Source organism: Mus caroli, chromosome 11, assembly GCF_900094665.2.
Source record: "Mus caroli chromosome 11, CAROLI_EIJ_v1.1, whole genome shotgun sequence".
Lineage (NCBI taxonomy): Eukaryota > Metazoa > Chordata > Mammalia > Rodentia > Muridae > Mus > Mus caroli.
The window spans coordinates 96,881,601-96,905,977 of NC_034580.1; the positions used below are offsets into that span (position 1 = coordinate 96,881,601).

At 44.0% G+C, this 24,377-nt stretch overlaps 1 protein-coding gene across 9 annotated transcripts in view; it reads left to right on the plus strand.

Annotated features, from left to right (window-relative positions):
• The first annotated feature begins 1,622 nt into the window (after positions 1 to 1,622).
• Atp6v0a1 (ATPase H+ transporting V0 subunit a1) overlaps positions 1,623 to 24,377 on the plus strand; it is a 55,342-nt gene continuing 32,587 nt past the window's right edge. For 3 of the 9 annotated variants that reach the window (XM_029483301.1, XM_029483304.1, XM_021177832.2), the window contains exons 1-9: positions 1,623 to 1,746; positions 3,942 to 4,122; positions 10,751 to 10,829; positions 12,615 to 12,712; positions 13,216 to 13,344; positions 18,971 to 19,053; positions 19,547 to 19,673; positions 21,455 to 21,537; positions 22,631 to 22,724. In XM_029483301.1, the coding sequence (XP_029339161.1) occupies positions 4,006 to 4,122; positions 10,751 to 10,829; positions 12,615 to 12,712; positions 13,216 to 13,344; positions 18,971 to 19,053; positions 19,547 to 19,673; positions 21,455 to 21,537; positions 22,631 to 22,724 (810 nt within the window). In that variant the 5' untranslated portion in view covers positions 1,623 to 1,746; positions 3,942 to 4,005. Of the gene's footprint in view, positions 1,747 to 3,941; positions 4,123 to 10,750; positions 10,830 to 12,614; positions 12,713 to 13,215; positions 13,345 to 18,949; positions 19,054 to 19,546; positions 19,674 to 21,454; positions 21,538 to 22,630; positions 22,725 to 24,377 lie in introns of all 9 variants that reach the window. The other 6 variants (XM_029483302.1, XM_021177830.2, XM_029483298.1 and 3 more) reach the window with 3 other exon arrangements.

Genomic DNA, 24,377 nt, shown 5'->3' on the forward strand with positions numbered 1-24,377 from the left:
AAAAAAAAAAGAAAGGAAAAAAAATAAATAAATTAAAAAAAAAAAGAAAGGTGGAGGATAGAAAAATAGACATGAATCCCAAATCATAGACATTTGAAATTAGTGAGAGGCAAGATGGCCAAGATTAGAGCATGGGAAGAAAATAAATGAACACTGGGGAAAGATGTCTAGCAGGAGATGAAAGGAAGAAGAAGAAAAAAAGTCTTAGCTTAACAGGTTAAAGTATTTCAGACAAGCCTGATGTCCGAGTTCAATTCCTGGGTAACCGGGTTAAAGAGAACCAACTCCCACTAAGTTCTCTGACCTCCATAATAACTATTATTATTATTATTATTATTATTATACCTCTAAGAGGATGTACTTTCAGGGAAACCACGGTGCGGGTTGTAGAAACAACTCAAGTGAACTATAGTCCGGGATAGGCTTTCTTACAGGTAGTGTATGAAACACTTGTTTGCGGTTAGGAAGCAGCTGACTCTGAGGTTAGCTTTTTTCCCCCTAAGTCTATGAGGAAGGAAGTGACAGTCACTGTGAAATGCTTGGCAGGATTTCAATTGTGGGTCCCTGCCTGTAGAAGGAGCTGCGGAATGTGAATTTCTAAGTCTCAGAAATGCTGCTTCTCAAGAGAACTGTAATGAAGCAATACCTTCAATTACCATGTGCAGTAGAAAAATTCAAATAAAATGTTCACTGTGTCCATCATTTTGTTCGGGCTCACAAAACACGTTTTGTAATACTTCTGCCAAGCAGATAAAAATTATCAGTACAAGTTGCTTTTTTTTTTTTTAAATCCGAAATACCTCCTTCACTACACTTGAATCTCAATGAGCTCCGCCACCCACAGAGACTGACTGACCAGTTCTCCAAGTTCCTCCTGATGTTCCTGCTGACTCCCTACTCTTCTTTAATTGGGGGGAAAGGACTCTATCAATATTTAGAAAAGGAGCTTTTAAAAAAAATAGGTAGGTATCGTTTTGCATTCAAAAGATATATGAGGAACTGAAAACTCCTACGTGGTCAGATGGGTTCACAGAAACCTACTAAGCAAGATAAAAATAATTACTTTGTCAACATGTGGTCTTCCGGGGATTTTTTTTTTTTTTCCCAATTTGGATAAGTGTAAATCCTAGGTAGCTGCTGGAAGAATGAATCCGATACTTTGTAAGTGGACGAGATCCTATGTCTCTAATATAGGATTTATCTTAAGTCGCTCTCCAGTCTCAAATATTTTCAGAGGTCTAAGAACAAGGATGCGTGTACGTAGAAAAGACTAGCTTTGAGGCCCCCTTCAGCTCTCAGATCATTCTATAATGTGCCCATTTCTTTCATGCTGCTTTCTCCAAGAAAAGGTTGTGAATTGTTTCTCTAGAAAGTAGAGATGGCAGGTAACCTTGCTCCGAGGATAATAGAGTGAAAGGATTCTGATAGACTCAAAAGGCAAACATTTCAAAAGTCACACGCCCAGCCCCATGACTTCCAAACTGGGATAGAAATCACAACGCCGGAACAAAGATGGCGACAGCACACCAGGACTCGTCCGAGCCCCATAGACTCTGCACTGCGGCAGCTGGGGAGAGACAGCATCCTATTGGTCAATTGAGATGAAATCATCTCGGGGGCGGGACTCGGCGGTGGCGTGGGGGCGGAACCTTGCTTGCGTACGCTGGTGGGCGACTCTGCTCAGCCTGAGCCGGGGAGGCTTTGCTGCGGCGGCTGCGGTCGCGGCGGCGGCGGAGCCGGCGAAAGGTGAGCGAGGGTTGTAGAAAGAGCGCTTCCCCGAGTGGCCTTCGAGGGGACGTGGAGCGCACTCCGATACCTCGGACGCTTGTCAGAAGAATTAGCCAGGATCTTAGGTCTCTGAGAAAAATATGGGGGGGGGGGGCCATCTCCCTCTTCGGACACCCTTCCTGTGGACAGAGGAACTGGAGGGCCACTGCTCAGGGATGACCCGGGAGAAGAGGAGGCGAAAGGACAGAAGAGATCGGATAGGCAGAGGGATCTGGGGGGATTTCTTAAAGGGTCTTACAATTTGGGGATTTCTTCCTTAACCAGGAGACAGGTTATGCCTGGTCCAGAAAATTTCTGCTCTCTCACTGTGCAGCTTAGAAATGAAGAGGTGAACGACAAATGCTCCCTGCTAGAAAGGGAGGATTGGAGAATCCGAGCGAGAGTCCTCCTGGGAGGACCTTGGGTTTGGATCACCCTTTTGCAGAATTACTTTCTTCGGACTTCCTTTCGCGACCCCTGGAAACCGCTTTTCCAAATTCGTTTTGTGTTTGGTTTCAGTGGGGGTAGAGATAGTCTTGGAGAGGCCTGTAATCATGAAGGAACAGGAGGAGGGCGGCAACTCACTGGAGGCTGTCATCCCTGTCAGCTCCTGGTCTATGCCTGTCAGACATGATTTCATTTATTTTGAGGTTGTGGCACCTATCCTCGTTCAAGGTGGAAAGGACTGGTTATAGCTTATGTGGGTGATTCATATTAAGTCAACCCACATAATCTCTTGAGAAATGCTTGCTTTTAGTCGAGTGTGTTATTTTGCTCTCCTTACCTAATGCCGAAAGGATTTGTTGTTCGGGTTCTTCAAAATGTCTTCCTGCCTTCCCGAAGGGCAAATCTTCTCGGAAACATCAGACTTATCTATCGATTAACATGGAATTTGCATGACGTTACGACATTAAAATTGATACAGTGCATGATGATCTGTTGAGGATAGATACTGCAGATGCTGCTGTACAGAAGCTGAGCGGGGAGCTTATCGCGAATAAATAATTGCATTTTCAGTACCACTGATAGCGCCAGCTGCTGACCTGAACGGAAGCCTTCAGGCTCCTAGGAGAGACTTGACAGATAGAAGAAGGCAGTTGTCTTTGAGGATGGGGATGAGTCGCAGGAAGCTGCAGAGGTGGAAGGCTTTTCCTCTGGCTTGTTAAAAGTGCTTTGTCATTACCAACGTTTTCCTGTCATGCCTGAATTGAAATTAAGCTGTGTGATCTCCTTTGTCTTTTTTAAAAATGAGGTTAATATGTTGGAATTCCTTAGAAGAGGAATACTGTTTTCCCAGGAGTTTGGAAGCTTGATCCCTTTAGCCATAGCTTTCAGATAGTGCTGGGAATTTTAGATGTTGGAAGTGGGCATTGTCAGTGAGAGGGGAAGCAGTCACAGCTAGTCACATCTTTTATATAAGAGGGTAATTAAAGTCTCTTTTATTGTTTCCTGCTCACAAAAAAAAAAAAAAAGAAGAAGAAGAAAAAAAAAAGAAATAACAAAGAGGAGGGTTTTAGCGAGAAAGTTTGTATCAAGTGTGAAAAAGCAAACAGTAGCAACAAAAAAGCTCTGGGCATGTTGGTGTATCCCTGTAATCCCAGCTCTAAAGAGTTGGAGGCAGTGCCATTGGTGGTGGTGCACTATGCCAGCACTCAGAGGTAGAGAGACAAGTGGGTGAGTTCCAGGTCAGCCTGGTCTACAGAGTGAGTTCCAGGTCAGCCAGGGCTACACAGAGGAAAGAAAGAAAAACAAAAAACAAAAACAGATGGGAGGCAGGAGGATCAGGAGTTCAAGGCCAGCCTTCACTATATATTGAGTTTGAGGCAGGCTGTGGGTTATATAAGACACTGTCTCAAACAAAATAAAACCAGACCCCCAGGTAGTGTCAGCCTCATATTAAAGAGCTTTGGGGGTTCTCGGTTCCTGTCCTTATTCTGCATATATTCTTTTGTATTGTATTGCCCCAACACACTGTCAGTCCATCCTGATTCCTTGCATTGCTTACAAAGGAAATGACTCTTAGTCTAGGCTCCCTAGTCTGGGATTTAGTAACTGCTCTTGGCAATTTCTCTTTTGCACCTTTCTGAGCCAGATAGCAAGAGTGTTAAGACTTCCCCTTGGGGCATACAAGATAAGAATCTCACCTAGGGTATTGTTTGTTCTTGGTCCTATAGGTTAATTCTCAAGCCACGTCGTTTTCTCTCTTGCCTCGGATTGGAGTGAACTACCATCGCCACCATGGGGGAGCTTTTCCGGAGTGAGGAGATGACGCTGGCCCAGCTATTTCTACAGTCTGAAGCTGCTTATTGCTGTGTCAGCGAATTAGGAGAGCTTGGAAAGGTCCAATTTCGGGATGTAAGTGAAAGTAAAGCTGGGTTTGTTTTGTTTGTTTGTTTGTTTGTTTGAGCACCATTGAACGGATTTTGTTTGTTATGTTGAATGGTTTTATCATGAGGGTTTTCTTTTTTTTTCAATTTGAGAGTAACAGCATAGCACTGGCTTAGACGGAAGCTCAGGTTGTCTTTTGTCTTTCTAGAGATAGAAATGGTTTCTGCTCATTTTTCCTGGACAATTATCTTAAGCTGGGCATGAGGGTTCACCTCTATAATGCTAGTACTCGGGAGGCTGAGGCAATGAGGCGATGAACCTGAGCTACAGAGGGAGACCTTGTCTTGGAGGAGGAGGAAACAAAAAAACTCAAACAAAACAGAAAACTAAGCATGATGGGAAATGACCTGTGATCCCTGCACTTCGGAGGTAGAAGAGCAGTGTTATGAACTCAAGGCCATCCTTGGCTACATAATAAGTTAGTTTGAAGCCAGTTACATGAGACCTTGTCTGGGAGAAAAAGAAGAAAACTATTTGAACTACTCTTAAGGTAGTTGTTAGGAATGCTGGTAGAGATTTTTTATTTTGTTTGCGTCTCCCTAACACTACAGCCTGATATTTAAAACAAAAACAAAAACAAAAACAAAACAAAACAAAGAAACCTATAGTTTTCCATACAGTAGGATCTAAAAGAAAAAAATTAAAACAAAATCTGAGACATCTAGGTACATCACTTATATAGTATGTAAACAAGCATATAGTAATAATTCGCTGTTTTTGGATACTTGGAAAAGGATCTCAAGGACAGACAGTCTCAAAGGACAGACAATATTTTTAAAAAATATGCTCTGAGGGTTTATAATATGAGCAAGAAGACACGGTGCACAGGACTGGAGGCTGTGGGTCGTCAGGCGTGGGGCACGGTGTCCCAGACTCCGATCCTGCAGGCTCAGAGTTCCAGGGACTTTTCATAGATTTTATAATAATGGTCATGACTTCTCACTTATCAATGGGAACAGTTAATTAATGTCCCTCCTCAATGATCTCAGCCCCAGGGAGTCTAGCTCATTCTCTGTTTTTATACCCTTTTGTGGTTTTGGTGCCTATGTAAAGTATCCACATTGCTTGGTTGGAATGAATTCGTGAATTAAACAAGAGTGATGGGAAACGGGCAGGGTTAACTAATACAGGCTCTGGAGCTGGCAAGCTCTTAAGTTAGCCAGCAGGCGGTTCTTCTGGTACTGCTGCGTCCGCTGTGCTCTCCCTGTCGTCAATACACTTGTCATTTTCTTTCAAAAACAAAAACGTAAAAACCAAAGCTGGACGTGATAACTCACATCTCCAATCCCCTCAAGGTCCTTGGGAGGCCAGCGTGGTCTATATAGTGAGTTCTAGGCCAGCCACTGCTAGACAGTTTTTGTAACTAAAAGGCTGTTGTGGGATTGCAGGGGCAGCTTAGCTGATAAAATGCTTGCCACATGGCAACCTTCATTGAATCCCTAGCTCTAAAAAGGTAGCTGTGGTAGGTAGCACGAGTTTGTGAATGTAGCCCAAGGGAGACTGAGGCATGCGATCCCTGGAGCTTGTTAGCCAGAGGGCCCAGCCTCTTCAGGAAAGCCCCACGTTCTACTAAGAGATCCTATCTCAGAAAGCAAAACCAAACCAAACCACGGTAGATGGCTCCCGAGGAACAACATGGATTGGATTGACTTCTGGCATCCATGTGCGTGTGTGTGCACACACACACACATGCACACGCATACACACGGGCACACACACACACACACACATTCCATAGAAGCACCACCAAGTATCATGTGCATCTTTAACATTTTTGATGTTGTCATAGTGTACTTCACAATGGAAGCACACATGTGTTATGCTCCCATGGCTGTGTCAGTAGGTCTGTCCACACGATGATTTTACAGGTATGGGATGGGCCCTTGTTTTAATCTGCACTTTTGTATGTGTAGTTGGCATCCTTTTGTCTGTCTGTGGACAGGGACTTTCCTCTTCTGTGAGCTGTGTGTTCCTCTCCTCTGCTTATAGCGGTCGGTGGGATTCCCTGACTTTTGCTTATTGACTTGGGAGGTTTGTAAAATTTCCCCATGTGTCTTAGGTGGGGTGCTCTCTCCCTCCCTCCCCTTTTCACTCCCTCCCTCCTCCTGTCTACCCTGCTTCTTTTTGTGATAGGGCCTTGCTTTGTGGCATGGATAGTCCTGGAACTCACTAGGTAGTCAGACTGGCCTTGAACTCACAACATTCCCTTCTGCCTCAGCCTCCCCAGTGCTTAGGTATGCCTACTATGCTGGTCTTGTTCTATTATTTGTGTGTGTATGTGTGCAAATTTGTGTGTGTGCTTGTTTGTATACACTTGTATGTGCACAGTTTCTTAGTATTTTATCTCTTTTTTTCAAACATTTTTTTCTTTTTTCTTTTTTAAAGATTTATTTATTTATTCTATGTAAGTACACTGTAGCTGTCTTCAGACACTCCAGAAGAGGGAGTCAGATCTCATTACGGATGGTTGTGAGCCACCATGTGGATGCTGGGATTTGAACTCAGGACCTTTGCAAGAGCAGTCAGTGCTCTTAACCGCTGAGCCATCTCACCAGCCCCATATTTTATCTTTTTTATTTTATTTGGTTTGGTTTGGTTTGGTTTGGTTTGGTTTTTTGACACAAGATTTCTCTTTGTGGCCCTGGATATCCTGGAACTCTGCAGACCAGGCTAGCCTGGAATTCACAGAGATCCGCCTGCCTCTGCCTCCTGTGTGTTGGGATTAAAGGCATGGGCCACCCCGACCTTGCTTCCACCCTAGTTTTCCAGACATGATTTCCTTGCTGAGCCTGGAGCCTGTCCAGCTTTCTTCCCTGGGTTCTAGACAGTGAACTCGGGCTTCCGCATTTCCATGGCCAGCCCTGTACTAACTGAGCTGAGCCCCAGCCCTGTTCTATTATTAAAGATAAATTTGATCACCTGGTTACTGTATTAGTTCTTAGATTTCTCCAGTGTAAAAGTATCTCATCACTTGTGTAATTAATGAGTAATCTGGGGTCACACTTCTGAAAGCTGTGTGACTATCTAGTTTCCCAGAACATTTTTACCCAAAATAGTTTTAAAATATTTATCATTAGTATTGATATTTGGGTTTTGGGGGGTTTTGTTTTTGTTTGTTTGTTTTTTGAGACAGAGTCTCACTATGTAGCTTTGGCTGTCCTGGAACTCTGTATGTAGACCAGGCTGGCCTCAAACTTACAGAGATCTGCCTGCCTCTGCCCTTCTGAGTGCTGGGATTAAGATGTGCAGCACTATACCCAGCCGACTTATTATTTTTTAAATTATTATTATTATATTAATTTATTTTGCTTTTTCAAGATAGGGTTCCTCTGTGTAACAGCCCTGGATGTCCTGGAACTCTCTTTGTAGCTCAGGCTGGCCTTGGATTCAGAAAGACCCACTAGCTTCCGGATCCTGAGTGCTAGGATTAAAGGCATGAGCCACCATGAGACTTTTAAAATTATTATTTTTTTTTTAATTTTTAATTTTTTTCAAGACAGGGTTTCTCTGTGTAGCCCTGGCTGTCCTGGAACTCACTCTGTAAACCAGGCTGGCCTCAAACTCAGACTTCCTCCTGTCTGCCTCCCAAGTGCTGGGATTAAAGTCGTGCACCACCACTGCCCGGCTTAAATAATTTTTAATTATGTGCATTGTATGTGTTTGTATGTGGGTATACATGTGTGAGTGCAGGTGCCTGAGGAGGCCAGATTCCCTCTGCAGCTAGAGTTGCAGGGGTTGAAGGCAGTGTGAGCTACCATGGATGTGGGTGCTGGGGGTTGAAGGCAGTGTGAGCTACCATGGATGTGGGTGCTGGGGGCTGCAGGCAGTGTAAGCTACCATGTATGTGAGTGCTGGGGGTTGAACTTGGTCCTCTGGAAAAGAAACAAGTGTTTTTAGCTGCCTAAGTTTCAATGTGGCAAACATATTTTTTTATATGTGAGGTTTATAGCTTGTGGGTTTTTTTGTTTTGTTTTCATTTTTTGTTTTTACACAACTTGATTTCTTAACTTTTCGATATTTGGGAGGCAAAAGCAGAAGGCTAGCCGCTAGCTTAGGGCTATCCTGAGCTATAGCAAGTTGTATTTTTGCCACTTTTTACTGCCATGACTGAGTGAGGCAGTGAGGTCCACTGCTATAACCCTGTTGCTCCTATCACCACTTCACCCAAGGTCTCTTTTGTCAATATCCTCAGCTCCATAGTAAATTCAAGGCTATCTTGGCTGTGTATTAGACCTGGCCTTAAAAATTCAAGTGGAAGGGCTGGAGAGAGCACTCTTAAGTACTTGCTGCTCTTTCAGGGGACCTGAGTTCAATTTCCAGCACCCACATCAGGCTCTGCAGCTCCTGTTATTATTACTTTGGCGAGAGGTACCACCATACCATTTGTTTATTTACTCACGTCTGTATTCATTTATGTATTTATTCTTGGTGCTGGGAATTGAACCTAGGGCCTCGTGTGTGTGAGGTAAGGGCTCTGCCTATGAGCTATCTCCAGCTCTTTTTATTTTGAGATAGAATCTTACTAAATTGTCCAGGCTATTTACTAGTGGTGGTGGTGGTGGTGGTGGTGGTGGTGTGTGTGTGTGTGTGTGTGTGTGTGTGTGTGAGACACATGTGGCAGTCAGAGGACAGCTTTTTGGAATTGATGCTGTCCCTCTAGCTTTATGGAGGCTCCAAGGGCTAACCTCAGATGATCAAGCTTGCCTTGTCTCCAGCCATACTCCTTTATAACACTGAGCTATCTTGTTCACCCTGCAGTGGTTGAACATTTTATTCCTGGGCTGGAAAGGTGACTCAGTGGTTAAAGCACTGGCTGCTGGCACAGAGGAGCCAAGTTTAGTTGCCAGTTTCACATCACTCCAGTTATGTGGAATCAGATGTTCTCTTCTCCATGGGTGCCTATACCACACGCGCATACGCAAATAAAATGTATTACTGGAGTCAGTAAGAAGGCTCAGCAGGTAATAGCACTTCTTGCCAAGTCTGACAAGCTGAGTTCCATCCCTGGAACCCCATGGTCACATGGTAGAAGGAGCAAAGCACTCCTGCAGCTCGCCCTGTCACCTTCACATGTGTGCTATGGCAAGTATGCACCCACACACATGCATGTGCATTTACACACACACACAGGGAGTACATACATAAATGTTTAAAAAAAAAATGTATCCCTAATAGCTCAACCCTTTGGTCAGCTGCTTGTCATTTCCTCCCTATTCCCTCCTATCTGAAAATTTGTGAACTTTGACCTATACCTTCCCCAGCTGGCCACACCTCCTCTCTGTCTGTCTCCCTCCCTGATAGCCATTTCATAACAACCTTCCTCTCAATACTTCTGTGGATTCAAGCGTCTAAAATGTATGTGTAGGAGCCCGAAGGGATGGCTCTGGGGTTAAGAGCAATGGCTGCTCTTTCAGAGAGCTCAGGTTTGACTCTCAGCACCCACATGGCAGCTCACAACCACCTCTCATTCCAGTTCCAGAGGATCTGATACCCTCTTCTGGCCTCTGAGGGCACCTTGTATGCACATGGTACACAAATATACATGTAGACATGCCACCCGTACACATAAAAATCCTTTAAACAAAAAACCTAAATAATAAAGTTGTACGTGGGGGTAAGATGCAGTATACCTGGTGTATTCCATTCACTCTATGCCCCGTGTTTTCTTTGTCTCTACATCTCTTGGTAGGTTGATTCTATATACTAGTTAGTGAGAATAGCTCTGCGTATTGATTTCGGGTCTTGTGCATGTACCCAGAAGTGGGGCTGCGGGACTGTATGGTAGATCTGCCCATTCTAATTTATATTCCTATCAACACTTCACCTGAGGTCTCTTTTGTCAATATCCTCATCAGTTCAAAGTTCTCATCTTCTCAGATAGGTTTTACTATGTAGCCCAGGCTGGCCTAGAACTCTAATCACCCTGCTCTCCAGAGTTGGGATCACAGCGTGTACCCCCAAGCCTGGCTTCCATCTTTCTTTCTTTTTTTTTTTTTTTTTGTTTTGGTTTTTGAGACAGGGTTTCTCTGTGTAGCCCTGGCTGTCCTGGAACTCACTTTGTAGACCAGGCTGGCCTCGAACTCAGAAATCCACCTGCCTCTGCCTCCCGAGTGCTGGGATTAAAGGCGTGCGCCACCACGCCCGGCCTGGCTCCCATCCGGCCTGGCTCCCATCTTTCTAACATTCTAACAGGTGTTAGGTTTTACGGCTTTAGTGCATGAATAAAATCAGACTGTCCCCAGAAGGTGACATCCTGGGGCAGAAGAACAGATATTTGCTTTCTGTCTCCTTTGCCTGGGAAGGAACAGAGAGGAAAACCAGGCAGAGAGCCTATGACATGGCTGCCCGAGTTCCAGGCAGAGGAAAGGAAGAGAGCTCACCGCTTTGGCTAATTTGCCTTGTATAGCACAGGAGGCTTTTAACTTTGCTTGCGTGGCTGGCACAAGGCCGTTTCTATCGATCAGCGGATAATCTTGGTTAGAGTTGCATTATTCACTGGCTCAAAATTACGTTTCCATTTATGGCGTGCGTTGCTTATAACACAGAATGTAGACTCGGTGTTTGAAGTCTTACTGTTATGTTCTTGTTCTTGCAGTTAAATCCAGATGTGAATGTTTTCCAGAGGAAATTTGTGAATGAAGTTAGAAGATGTGAAGAAATGGATCGAAAACTCCGTATGTGCAATGTGGTCATTCCTCATTTGTCTCATGTTAGAATCATTAGTCCTCTCAGTAAAGGAATAAAAACTCTACAGTAGAAACAGGAATTCAGGCCCCAAGCCCGAGTATAAGAAAGCCAGATGTGGCTGCCAGCAGGATATTAGTTACCATCCAGCCTGCTGGTCCTTTGCAGTTTATTCAATAAGCAACAACAAATAACTAAGAACTGGGTATGCCGGTGCACATCAGCAACCCCAGCATTCCCACTGTGAGGTGGGAGGGGGAGACTTGCAGCCAGCTAGGCTGGAGTACACTGTGCAGCAGAAGCAAGAAGCAGGGTTGAAGTCAGGAACCAGTTCCCCAAAGTTGGCTTCTGACCACCACATGAGCACCCACACGTACACGTACACATGCATGCGCACATACACAATATAAATAAGCTTGTTAAAAGATGTAAAAAAAATGAAGGGAAAAAAATCTGCAACCACAACCTTATTTTTGTATATTAAATAGATTTTATGGACTTTGAGCTAAGTTGTATTTAAGGGAAATCTTGTTCAAACAACAAGCTGAAAACATTGTGGTTGTTTTTTGTTGTTGTTGAATTGTTTTGTTTTTTCCTTTACTCTTGGACACTGTGTAGCTCAGACTGTGCTGGGACTCCGTGTAGCTGACCAGCTCAGGCAATGATCCTTCTGCCTTGGCTTCTCTGGAATACTTTGATTCCCTGTCTATGCCATATTCTTAGATTCTCGGGGGATTTTTGTTTTGTTTTATTTGTTTGTTTGTTTGTTTGTTTTTCAAGACAGGGTTTCTCTGTGGCTTCCTGGCCATCCTGGAACTCACTGTGTAGACCAGGTTGGCCTGAGTTTAGAGAGTCACTTGCCTCTGCCTCCCAAGCACTGAGATTTGAGCGAGGCATGCACCACCTCTGCCCGGTCAGATTCTCATGGGATTTTAACAGCAGAACTATGTTTCAGAATTCCAAAAGATACTATCAAATTTAGACGTCATCTGAGCAGTTTATGAGAAGTGTAACATTCTCTGAGACTTTACAGGCTGGGGCACTGATGAGTAATTGAAAACCTGATTCATTCCCCACACCAGGACTTTAAGTTGTGGTGGCACACCAGTTTGGTCTACATAGACACTGTCTCAAAAAAAAAAAAAAAAAATATGTGTTACCCTTGTGTAATACTAAGGAGCCTGTAATTTCCTTAACATACGTAAGAGCATAAGCAGTCATAATGGAGTCAGCATTTGAAACTAGGTCATTCTGTCTGGCTCCAAACCCGTGATCTTGCCACTCTGCCAAGTTGATAAGTAAATTGGTCCCTATTTAAAAAAAAAAAAAGTCAGTAGTTGTCATGGAAACGTTTTTTCTCTTTCCATGTTTTGGGTCCTTTTATGCTTATTTTTTTTGGCTTTTGATCTTTAAAAAAAAAAAATGACCCAATTGTTTCTAAATTAAATGACTCTTGTTAAAGGTGTATTCTTGTGGCTTGTTGACTGACTGACCAATCATACTTGCAAAGAGAGCTATCACACCTGAAGGAAGTGTGACGTGTAGGGTGGAAGGGGGAAGGGACTAACAGAAAGTCAGCCCTGGCTGTGTGCATGGGGGCTCTGGAGGAGCTGCTTCTTTTGTTTGCCAGTTCTTGGAATGAAGCTCTCTGGCCAGGCGTCAGCGGCAGGCAGGGTCGGGTCTTTGCAGGGTATGTTTTCTCAGTGAGAATTCCAGGCATCTGCACTACATTTGAATGCTCTGCCTCTATCTTTTTTTTTTTTTTTTTTTTTAAGGATTTGTTGAGAAAGAGATACGGAAAGCTAACATCCCAATTATGGACACTGGTGAAAACCCAGAGGTGCCCTTCCCCCGGGACATGATCGACTTAGAGGTAAACAATTCTCAGATAACTTTCTACCTAAATGCCTGACTGGTTGGCAAGGAGGAGTTCTGAATCCCTCTTTTATAATGCCAAACAGCATCTCACACAAAGATAACATAATAGACCACCAAATTCATGGTTATTGGTTTACTGAGCCCTTGTTGAATGATGACCCTCACATACTATAAATGGGTTTTTGATATTTTTGAGTGTTTGAATTATCACTGAGTGTATAGCGGAATCTGTAGACAAAGGCTCATTTAAGTGAAATGTTTTGCTTAAAGTTGCTGGGGGGAGGGATCACAGAATTGGTTTGGAGCAGTGGATAATTCGTTACCATGGCAACAGTTGGGGGTGCAAATTCAGTTAATGTCTTTGAGCACAGCAAGCTGAATTTGAGTTAACCTCTTAATTTTTTCCCTTCCTTCCTTCCTTCCTTCCTTCCTTCCTTCCTTCCTTCCTTCCTTCCTTTCATTTTCTTTCTTTCTCTCTTTCTCTCTTTTAAACCCTAGGCCAATTTCGAGAAGATTGAAAATGAACTGAAGGAAATCAACACTAACCAGGAAGCTCTGAAGAGAAACTTCCTGGAACTGACTGAATTAAAATTTATCCTGCGCAAAACCCAGCAGTTTTTCGATGAGGTCAGATGATTGTTTCTTTAGTACTAGAGCAGCTGGGATACCTGCGCACGGCCGGCCGTGTCGTTATTCCAACGAGTCTTTTACCTTGTTAGCTTGGAAGCAGTGCCATCTTGCACCCTATTTTAGTTAAAGACTGTCAGCACATGTCCCATGCTCCATGTAGTGCACAGCCAGTCATGGCTTCGGCATATGTTTCTTACATGTCCTGCACGCTTTCATCTCAGGACGGGGGTGCAGTGGGGGTGGGGGTGGGGTGGGAAGGAACCCTCAAGTTGATGTGCAAGTATAGTTGAAACGTTTGTGTGATACCTCTAGCTGTGTGTTGTAAGGTAAGTATGATTTATATGAAGCCAGAGAAACTAGTCTGGTTACACACAAAATTACAGTGAAGCTTCCGTCTCCAGACCTTTAGTCATGGAATTATTTTGTTCACCACACTTGGGAGTTGTTCAGGACTTCAGATCTCACATCACCGTGTTTTTTGGAGTTTTCATTGTGTCCTATGGAAATAACGATGTGATGCTAGTTTGGATTTCCCCAATACACAGTTTATTATTTATAAGGAAACATGTTCCTAAGTTCCTGGTTAAATATAAAGGTACTGAGTTGCCAAATGGCAGCTTTCTAAAGAGACCCCTCCTGAAAGGAGTTCGCTCGGGTTTGTAGATGGCTTCCTTCTAATTAATCTTGGGAAGGATCATTCCCTCCCAATCGGGATGAGGTTTTTCTGATGGTCTAACGGGTGTCTTTGCCAAACTTTACACACTTTAGATATCACCTTAGTTACTGTTACTGTGTTCCACCCAGAAAGTTTATTTCCTTTTCTTGACAAAGATTTTTAGATAGTATCTGCTAGGCTCTCAGTTTCACTTTAAATCTGCCTCGCCTGAGAAGAGACCAGTCCTCCATAGTTGGTAAGGTTTCCAGCCAGCAACAACAGCCTCACCTGGAACCTTGGGAGACGTGTAAATGAGCAGGCTCCACCGCAGACCTGCTGAGTCAGACACGGTGGCGAGGGCTGGGACAGGATCCAGCTAGCCGTTTTAACACCTTTTAACTCAGGCACGCTACTCTGAAAACCACTATGTGGAGAAAAGTCTGCCGAGGATACGATACATTCTCTAGTAAGCACGGATTTCGATTCCTTGCACAAAGAGCTGGGGAAGTCCTATGAATGTAACTCCCTAGTCTCCCCAGGAGGAGGAATCTGGTTATAAAGCAATAGAAATTCCCTATGAATATTTGCCACCCAAGCTGAGAGGTTTGAGTCTGGTCAGTTAGTAGGCGTGAGGCAGTGAGGTCAACTCTCTGTGAGCGCTTCCATCTTTGCGTGAGGCAAAGCCACTTCTGCCATTCCATCCCACTGAACGTGGGCTCCTGGATGCTCACGGCCACATAGCAATGTATTCTTTTTTTTTTTTTTGGTTTTTCGAGACAGGGTTTCTCTGTGTAGCCCTGGCTGTCCTGGAACTCACTTTGTAGACCAGGCTGGCCTCGAACTCGGAAATCCGCCTGCCTCTGCCTCCCGAGTGCTGGGATTAAAGGCGTGCGCCACCACGCCCGGCTAGCAATGTATTCTTATCTGTTAACTCCCAAGTGTATAGTGAGCGCTTACTCTTTATAAAGTCCAGGTGGAGAAAGACCCAATCCCTTCAGTCACAGGGAATGTCATTTGGTTATATGAGGAGACCCCCCCCCGAGCATAGCGCTGCATGTGCTCACAGAGTCGAATTCTTCTAAATGCGCCCAAGCTGCCCTGACCTCATAGGCAAAGCTTAGCCACTTTTACACTTATTTGTGGCTTCTTTTACTAGTTGTGCAGCCATGAGGGAAAGGATCCCATTAAATCGCTCAGGCAGACCTTGCATTTGACATTCCCCTGTGCCAACCCAAGGCCAGCCGAAAGCTATATAGTGAAACTTTTCCCCACCCTCAGCTCCCTCAAAAGAAATCACTAAAGATAAGATGAGCCATTTAGAAAAATGAGTTGCTGCTTCAAAGCATAGTTAGGAGCCAGGTGTGGCCATGCAGCCTGTAATCCCAGCATCTAAGAGGTGGAGACAGGAGGACAAGCCTCAGGTTCATGGCAGTTTTGAGTCCAGACTGTGTTACATAAGACCCTCTCTCAATAAACAAATAAACAGAAACAAAAAACCAAAAACTAAAACCCCCCAAAAACAGAAAGAAAAACAGTCAGAAAAGAACATAAACGGGACACCTTTTTTTTTTAAGATTATTAAGTCTAAACATCAAATCCAGTCTTAAAAGAGACTCTGAGTCTTTCTGGCCTTCCTGCTCTATCCACGGTGGGTTCTCTCTTTCTTATGCTGAGCCACCCCAGCCCTGCCCAATCTCCCCAGTGCTTTGAGCCTACCGCCTTGGCTCCGAGAGCTTCTCCACCGCTTTTTTCATCAATCTCCCATCATTTCAAGCATGAGCCAGCAGCGCACAGCCTTCTGGCCACAGTCACCGTGCTTTCTCTCACCATGCGCAGCTGGCACCTGGCCCATTGCCACCGTCCCACAGTCTCAGCCAGGTCCCTTTCCATAGACCTTGCCCTGCCGGGTAGCCATTGCAGATGCTGCTGCCCTCACCAGAGGCAAAGTCTCACTGGGTGACCACATTGTACGTGCAGGTGCACGTTTAAGCAACACAGAAAGGTGAGCCAACCTGGGACCTCAGATGTCGGAAATTCAGTTCGTAATGAGATTTTGCTTCATGTTTGCAAATGGCACCAAACACTGCCAACCACAAAACCTCTCCTCTTCTCTTCTAATTGGGTGAACTCAATCGATAACTCAGAGTAATCAGTCAAAAGTGGTTAAATCAGAAAATGATGCTTTCCTATTGGTGATAATAATTGGCAGGGTGTGTAGAAAGGGAAAAGTAAACATATATTGAATATGCTTATGATTTAAGATGATTGTTAATTCAACGTAGCCATTTCTTACCCAGAGCATTTAAGATGATTTATTAATGATTATCCTTTTCTAGTCTTCTTGCTTATGAAGAACTGTAAGAGCTGGAGAGGTTTCTCTACATCTTTTACCATAAGCACCATAACATATGGGAACGTAAAGAAGACTGGGAAAGTAATGGTTAATGGCATGCAGATCCCCGCCTCCCTTTCCTTCTCTGTTCTCCACCCATCTGCTTTCTTTATTTTTCTTTTCCATCTGCCATCTCCTCTGGGTGAATTCTTCAAGTAGCAACATTTCATTTCTTTCTCTCTGTAGCTAGACAGCTAAAGTGTTCGTAGTAGCTGATGTAGCTTGACTGGACAGGCTGTTTATATTGAACTGCTAGAGGCAGAGCTGAAGTTCCATCAGCAACTTGCTTCCTCTAAGGTGTAGTTTTCAATGTTCTCAATGGAGAAGGGGCAACTCAAGGAACAACAGGTGATTTAGAGAACTTGGCAGTATTATCATTACTAGAGAAGCATTGTCTTGGGTTGGAGAGATGGCTCAGTTAAGAGCACTAGCAATGGCTGCTCTTCGAGAGGACCTGGGTTCAGTTCCCAGCACCCACACAGGCAGCTCTCAACTGTCTGTGACTCCAGGTCCACGGGATCTGGCACCTTCACACAAATGACATCCATGCAGACAAAACACCAATACATATAAAATAAATAAGCTGAGAGAGGGAAAGGGGAGAGAAAAAGGAGAGATCAAACACCATGGTCTCTGATCATGTTTTGCTTTTAGATACACGCTCTTAGTTCTGATCACTGTAGTTTCCCAACAAGCACAATTTTATTTATAATTTTTTGACCTTCCTACCTAAGACTTGGTGTTCTTAAATATGAGGTGGTGAAATTAGTATTTAGAATTTGAACTTTCTGTTTAATTTTAATTCTGCTGTTTTGTTTTGTTTTTTTAAGTCTCAGCCCCAGATATCTTCTTTGGAGCAGTTGAGTTTAAATACAGTCTGTTCTTGTCGGCTGCCCCCTGTAAGAGCACACATGCCACACTGACTCCAGTAAGAGCCAGGTTCTGAACAACATAAGCCAGTAGGAGAGTCTTGTGGGGAACAATTAGTGCTATTCAATTTGCCAACACAAACCCCAAGAATCATGGTCATTTGACTATTCAGATTGCTTTCAGTTGGCTGATTTGTTTCCTGGTTGAAAAAAAGAAACCTTTGTCTACCCATGTGACAGAAAAGTAGTAGCCAGTGTTCCCATTATCTCACCTTAAATTCTAATCACATGGCAATATTCCTCTGCTCCATGTGCCTGAAAAATAAATCAGCCCTGATCCTAACTTCACAAAACAATTACTTTTACTTTTTTTGCCCTTTAGAATTATCTGGTTTACACTGTTTGTTATGTGTATGGTCCACGACTTTACCATATAAGGCAAGCATGTGCCTTTGCTCCCCCTCAAAGTTTAATTGACAGGATTAAGGTGAAATTAAAATGAAAGGGAATTTCTCCTGGTGTTTTGTTTGCTTTTGAACAGCTGGGTAGATTAGGCAGTGGAGGTGAATATTACAGCTGGGTAGATTAGGCAGTGGAGGTAGATACTACAGCTGGGTAGATTAGGCAGTGGAGGTGAATATTACAGCTGGGTAGATTAGGCAGTGGAGAAGCTGATTGGAGTTCATGTTCTAGAGCAGCTTCTCCATCCTGATGAGACTAGAGGTATTAAAGGGAGAGAGGTGAGAAACAACAGACCTCTGTGGGAAATCCTTTGCCTTCATTTCATTGTATAAACTGTCCTAGTGGAAGTCATTTTAAGTCTCACCAACTAAGCAAGGCCAGTAACTCTAGACTATTTATCTGTGGCCCTTTATTTACACTCCTTGGTTGTTGTTCTCTGCTGTAAAGTTTGTAAAGACTTTTCAGTATCCCTAGATTTATAGTCAGAAAATATAACCATTGGATGTTTTACCTTTTTCTTACCTTTATGAGTGGGACAGAGGCCCAGCCCTGTCCAGCTGCTGTGCTTCTTATCCTCGGGAAGAAGCTCTCTTTAAATCTTGTGCTTTGGGGCAATTGTGTGCGGCCATGCTGACAGTCCTCATGTTCTGCATTTACCAAAGGCTAGCCATGCCCTTTCAAGCTCCAGGTTGCTGCTTGCTTGAAAGAGTGTCCCACCTCCTGCATGCTTGCACAGACAGGTTCTACTTGGTGACTGTCTAGAAATGAAGTATTTGCAATATCTGCAGAGCTGTTTGGGAGTTTGTTTGTTTGTTTGTTTGTTTGCTTGTCTGTTTTTGTCTCAAAAAGAAGAACTTTTTGGCTTCCTGCCCAGATTCATTCAGGAAAACATTAAAGAACAAATGACTTCCACCTAGTAACAGATTTATACATGTCACCATCACTTCATGTTTTTCTTTTGTTTTCTGTTTCCCCAGATGCTTTTCTGGGGGAAGTTTTGTTTTCTTTAGCTCGTGTGTAACCTTTGTCCTTTCTTATTACTCTTCTCTTTTTTTGTGGGTTTGCTCTATCTTTTGGTGTTTTGGGGATTTTGTTTTGTTCTGTTTTGGTCTTTTCTTTCTTCTTTCTTTTTTCATTTTTATTTTCTGAATCCATCTCCTGGTTCCTCGTTCCCTGCATGCCACTAACTATTTTCATTAGATATTAATTGATTTGTGAATTCAGGCTGAATTGCATCATCAGCAGATGGCGGATCCAGACCTGTTGGAAGAGTCCTCATCACTCTTGGAGCCAAACGAGATGGGAAGAGGCGCACCTTTACGACTTGGGTAAGCAGCACTTCAGCCTTTGTGGATCTGTGTTCTTCTCTGCTAATCAAAAGAGCAGTAAGTGCTACCTGCATGCATGTAATCCCACCCCTAGGTGGGCAGAAGCAGGAAGACCATACATGTGAGGCTAGCCTGGGCTACAGTGAGTTCCTATTTAATGCATAGCCTGGAAACATAGATCAGCGGTAGACCTGGCCCTGGGTTTAATCTGAGGCAGGGTGTGTGTGTGTGTGTGTGTGTGTGTAGAATCATGAGTCTAGGAGCCACTTTGTTCTGAGACACAGAGCTTTCCCTAGATTTGTCTGGATTTTCTGGCAATCCTCTGATGTGTCCAGAGATGATGTCAGGAAGAAGGGAGTAGCAGACAGCCCTCTTGACACCACAGCCCATAGTCTCCTGTGCAGTGTACAATCTTTCCTCTTTCCCGTTTACTGTCCTGCTTTGTCCTAAGTCTCCCAGCCTGGAGTTCCCAACCTGACTCTTCTCCCCACAGCTTCGTGGCTGGTGTGATTAACCGGGAGAGGATCCCAACCTTTGAGCGCATGCTTTGGCGAGTGTGCCGAGGGAATGTGTTCCTGAGACAGGCTGAAATCGAAAACCCGCTGGAGGATCCTGTGACTGTAAGACAAGGAAATTGTGTCTTGTGGAGTAGGTCTAGCCCAGAGCAGTCGCACAGCATTGTGTTCCCTAGATCTGCCCTTCATTAAAGGAGACCTCACTTGAACAACCCTTGAAAGCTTACTCCCCTCTTTCTAACTTAGCTCTTTACATGTCCACACATATGTAGACACAGCATACACATATTTACCCATGTAAGGTCTTTTTTGCATGTTTTTCTCAATTATTCTAAACCTTAGCTTTTATATAATTATTGTATTAATCTGAGCTGGAAAAAATGGCCTTTATGAAAATTAACATAAAATCAAGATACCTCATTCCAAATCTGGTAATATTGTGTATAAAAAGGTAGATTTCCTAAACTTTAATCTTTATAAGCAGATGAAAACTTTACTCTCAAAATCTTATCTGCTTGTTTCTTGGGAGAATCAGAAACTTAATTTAAGCATAGATACATGCATGATTTGAGTGATCTCACCCACCCAGCTCTTTAGAAAGTAGGAATCATCTGATGTCTTGCCACTGGACACAGGCAAGACAGCGCATAGCAACGTCTACATGGCATGGGTTCAGATGCACCATGGGGACTGCATGTCATTCTTGCCTGAGTGTTAGTTAGAAGCCTATAGCTCGCTTACCTTACGAATGTCTTAAGGTTTTTTGTTCTAAGAGAAATTTAACTTGGAAATCTTTCAGCTCTGGTGGGAGCACTCTGTGGCTTTTGCCCCCTCACTGAGAAGGAGCTTGGTGACAGTGTAAATGCTTCAGTCTTGGGGTGCACTTTTTCAGGCTGCCTTGGGTTGTGGAAGCATTATAATCTGTAGCCATGTCTAATATGGAGCCCCTCTCAGGGGTGTTCAGTCAAGTTTCCTCTTCACAGTAGAAAGATTATCTTATCAAAAAGACAGGAAAGCAAGGCACGATACCTCTAGCTGAGCAGCTGTGCCAAGAATGGGCCCCAGTTTAGCCAGGAGAGCTAGGGATTGATTGTCTGGTATCTAACTTTCTTCCCTCTTTATCTCGTGGTAGCCATCTTAAGTCGCCGTTTTCTTTTATAAAAGCAGTGCACACTCTGTATGTGAGGTGTTATGGGCAGCCTGAGGAATGGAATCTTGGTAAATAGCTCCCACGCATATTTTTTCTGATTTTTTTCCTCACTGCCCTTGTACTTGAGGTGTGAGCTTGGCGTTCAGGGTTGTCTCCCTTCTTGTTCCACACTAACTGTACTAACTTAGTACAGTTCTTGAGATTCAACACCGCTGTTTTTGCCAGTGACTTGGTGCCTTGCATTCAGTCAGCTCTGTTTATCTGGGTCTTTCTAAGCACAGGAATAGACAGGCTTCCTTCTGTTTCCTCTGTGCCTTTGTCATCCTGGAAACACAGGAGTTCAAGTAGAACTGGAGAAACAGGCTCCCATCTGCTGATCATCCCCTCAGCTTCTCTCTCTGGTTAGATCTGAAAGCAGGAAGGGATTTGTGAATCTGGGGCTACAGGGCAGGTAGCCTCCAAACGAAGCTTAAGAGATGGAGTACCGCTAAAGCACGGAAGGCCGTGTCCTTAAAGGTTCGTTCTGATGCCACCCAAGTTTAATTGTTCTAGAACTTTAAAGCTAGGCCTGTCAGCCCAGCACTCAGGAGCCTGGGGCTAGGACTGCTGTGAGTTCAAGGTCAGTCTAAGCTACAGTGACCACCAGGCCAGCCTGAGCTGCAGTGTAGACTGTCTCAAAGGAAGTTTTCACCCATAGTGAGAGTTCTGAACTCTTGGTTTTCCTTCTGGGGCCCAGGGCGACTACGTGCACAAGTCCGTGTTCATCATTTTTTTCCAAGGTGATCAGCTGAAAAACAGGGTCAAGAAAATCTGTGAAGGGTAAGAGATGTTACCTGCAACCAAGAGGCACAGCTGTGATGTCTGCTAAAGGCTCAGAAAAGTGAAGCCTGCAGATCCCTCAGTTCTGCTCTCACTGGGAATGACATTAGGAGTATTTGAAACCATCAGATGTAGCTCAGGTTTCACTTTATGTACTTTTCAAGTATCAGAAGGCCAGCTCAGGGGCTAAGGTGCTCACTGCAAAAGCATACGGCCTGGAGCCTGGATCCCTAACACCACATAAGCGCCAGGTGTGCATGGCAGCTGTCATCCCTAGGCTCTTTGTGTGGGCGAACTCTAGGCTCAATTGAGACCCCCACCTAAATGACTCCTGGTGTCAACCGTGGGTCCCCAAGACATGCACATACACATGTGAATGTCCCTGCCCACACCCACACCCCCACACACATATATACACACACAAATGCATGCTACACACACATACTCATATCCCCACCCAAAAACCCAGCAAAGTCCTAATTCCTTTATTCAGGGACCATGGGTTTGCATGCCAACATAGTGCCACAGACATTGTATAAACGTTCTGGTATTCTGGCTATGGACAGAAATTTTACCATGTCATTTTTCTCTAGTAACTTCTAATAAAAATTGTTTTTTAAATTATTTTTTCAACATTCTTTTGTAAAGATTTGTTTATTTTGTGTTTATGAGTGTTTTGCCTGAATGTGTTATGTGCACCCCATGCATGCCTGGTGCCTTTGGAGGCCATCAGAAGAGTGTCAGATCCCCTAGAACTGGAATTACAGGCAGGTGTGACCCACCACTCTGGTATTGGGAACTGAACCTGGGTCCTCTGAAAGAGGAGCCTGTGCTCACATCTGCTGAGCAATCTTTCCAGCCCCTTATTATTTTTTTGATCTCAAAATTCTTTCATAGCTGTAGAGAATGTCAACACTGCTCAGCATTATTGCTGTATGCAGGCCACTTCACATGAGTGAATAATGTTCATTACCACACCAGGCCAGTCTGGCTGTGCTTATCCTGTAGTAAGCTAGGATTATTTTCCAAGGGGATTTGCATGGACTGCACTGAGAAACCTCAGTGTTCCTAAAGCTGTTCCTGTACTCTCCAGGTTCCGAGCCTCCCTCTATCCCTGCCCTGAGACTCCACAGGAGAGGAAAGAAATGGCTTCCGGAGTCAATACCAGGATCGACGACCTCCAAATGGTACAGGGGGACCATGGGAATCGGACTTTGTGACCTACTACGGTAGTGAGCTGGTCTCCTCCCTTAAACCCTTGACAGTTTGTTGAGGCACCTGTAGCAGTTGGATACCAAAAAAAGAAATGTGTGTGGGTAGGAAGTACCCCTGGGGACTGGCAAAAGTCTCAGGATAGGAGTGTTAAAAATAGCATTAGTCATCCTCCAACAAGAAAGGAATGCTAAGCCTCTGGAATCCTTATTGGTTAAAGAGCAGTCCGTTCCCCTCCACTTCATGAATCTGAGATGGTTTTTTACAATAATACATTTTTCTTTAAATGTGCTGCATTAAGAAAAAGAAAAGTCAAGCAACCCAAAGTTTATGTAAAGCCAACTCCATCCTCACACACTCTTCCCAGCAGCCCCTGCCAACTCCATCCTCACTCACTCTTCCCAGCAGCCCCTGTCAACTCCATCCTCACACACTCTTCCCAGCAGCCCCTGTAACAGCACGATATGTCCTCTGGTTACCTTTGATCTGAACCACATGGTCCAGTCAAAGAGCCTGGAGGTGACTCTTGAACCCAATAAGAGGACTGTTAGATTTTTATCAATTTTCAATGCAAAAGTCATGCACACTGTAGTTCTGAAGGCTTCTAAGGGAAGAGCTTTGATTTGTGCTTATTCGGAAGGAAAAGCTGACCAGGGCTTGTTACTTCAGGAAAGAAAGAGTGCGGTAGTTGTTTGTTTTCCTTAAAACATTAACAAATACACCCCCCTCATCCCAAGGCAGTTCTTTGTAGCAGTGGCATTGTCACAGATAGTGGATGGCTCTTGTTTCCCCTCTAGCCTCTGCTGTATTGGACCCACCAGCTTGACTGGCTGCTGGTGAGATATACTTACCCATTTAACCATGGGAAAGACAGAAGGTTGATGTGTGTAAAGAACTGTTGTTGGGTAGTATAAGCTATTTTAACCCATCCTGGTGTCTATGTCATACTCTTTCTAGGTTTATGGGTAAGTTTAAAGAGAATGTGGAGGAGCCATTGTGAATGACTAGAATTTGATTTTTTAAAAGTTCAGCTAGGGGCCAACATGATGACTTAGCAGATAAAGGCATTTGACACCAAACTCAACATCTCCCCATCACACACTGTGACACAGCATGCTTATACATGCACACACACACACACTCACACACACACACACATACACACACATACATACACACACACACACTCACACACATACACACACACACACACACACACATAGTTTTTTTGGAAAGTTTAAAAAAAAAAATGTCCAGGGGCTGAAGAGATGGCTCAGCAGTTAAGAGCACTGGCTATTCTTCCAGACATCCTGAGTTCAATTCCCAGTATCCACGTGGTGGCTCACAACCATCTGTAATGGGATCAGATGCCCTCTTCAGGTGTGTCTAAAGAGAGCAACAGTGTACTCACATACATAAAAATAAATAAGTTAATCTTAAAAAAAAAAAAAAAAGAAGTCTAGCTATAGAAAAATTTTCAAGGCCGGGCGTGGTGGTGCACGCCTTTAATCCCAGCACTCGGGAGGCAGAAGCAGGCAGATTTCTGAGTTCGAGGCCAGCCTGGTCTACAGAGTGAGTTCCAGGACAGCCAGGGCTATACAGAGAAACCCTGTCTCGAAAAACCAAAA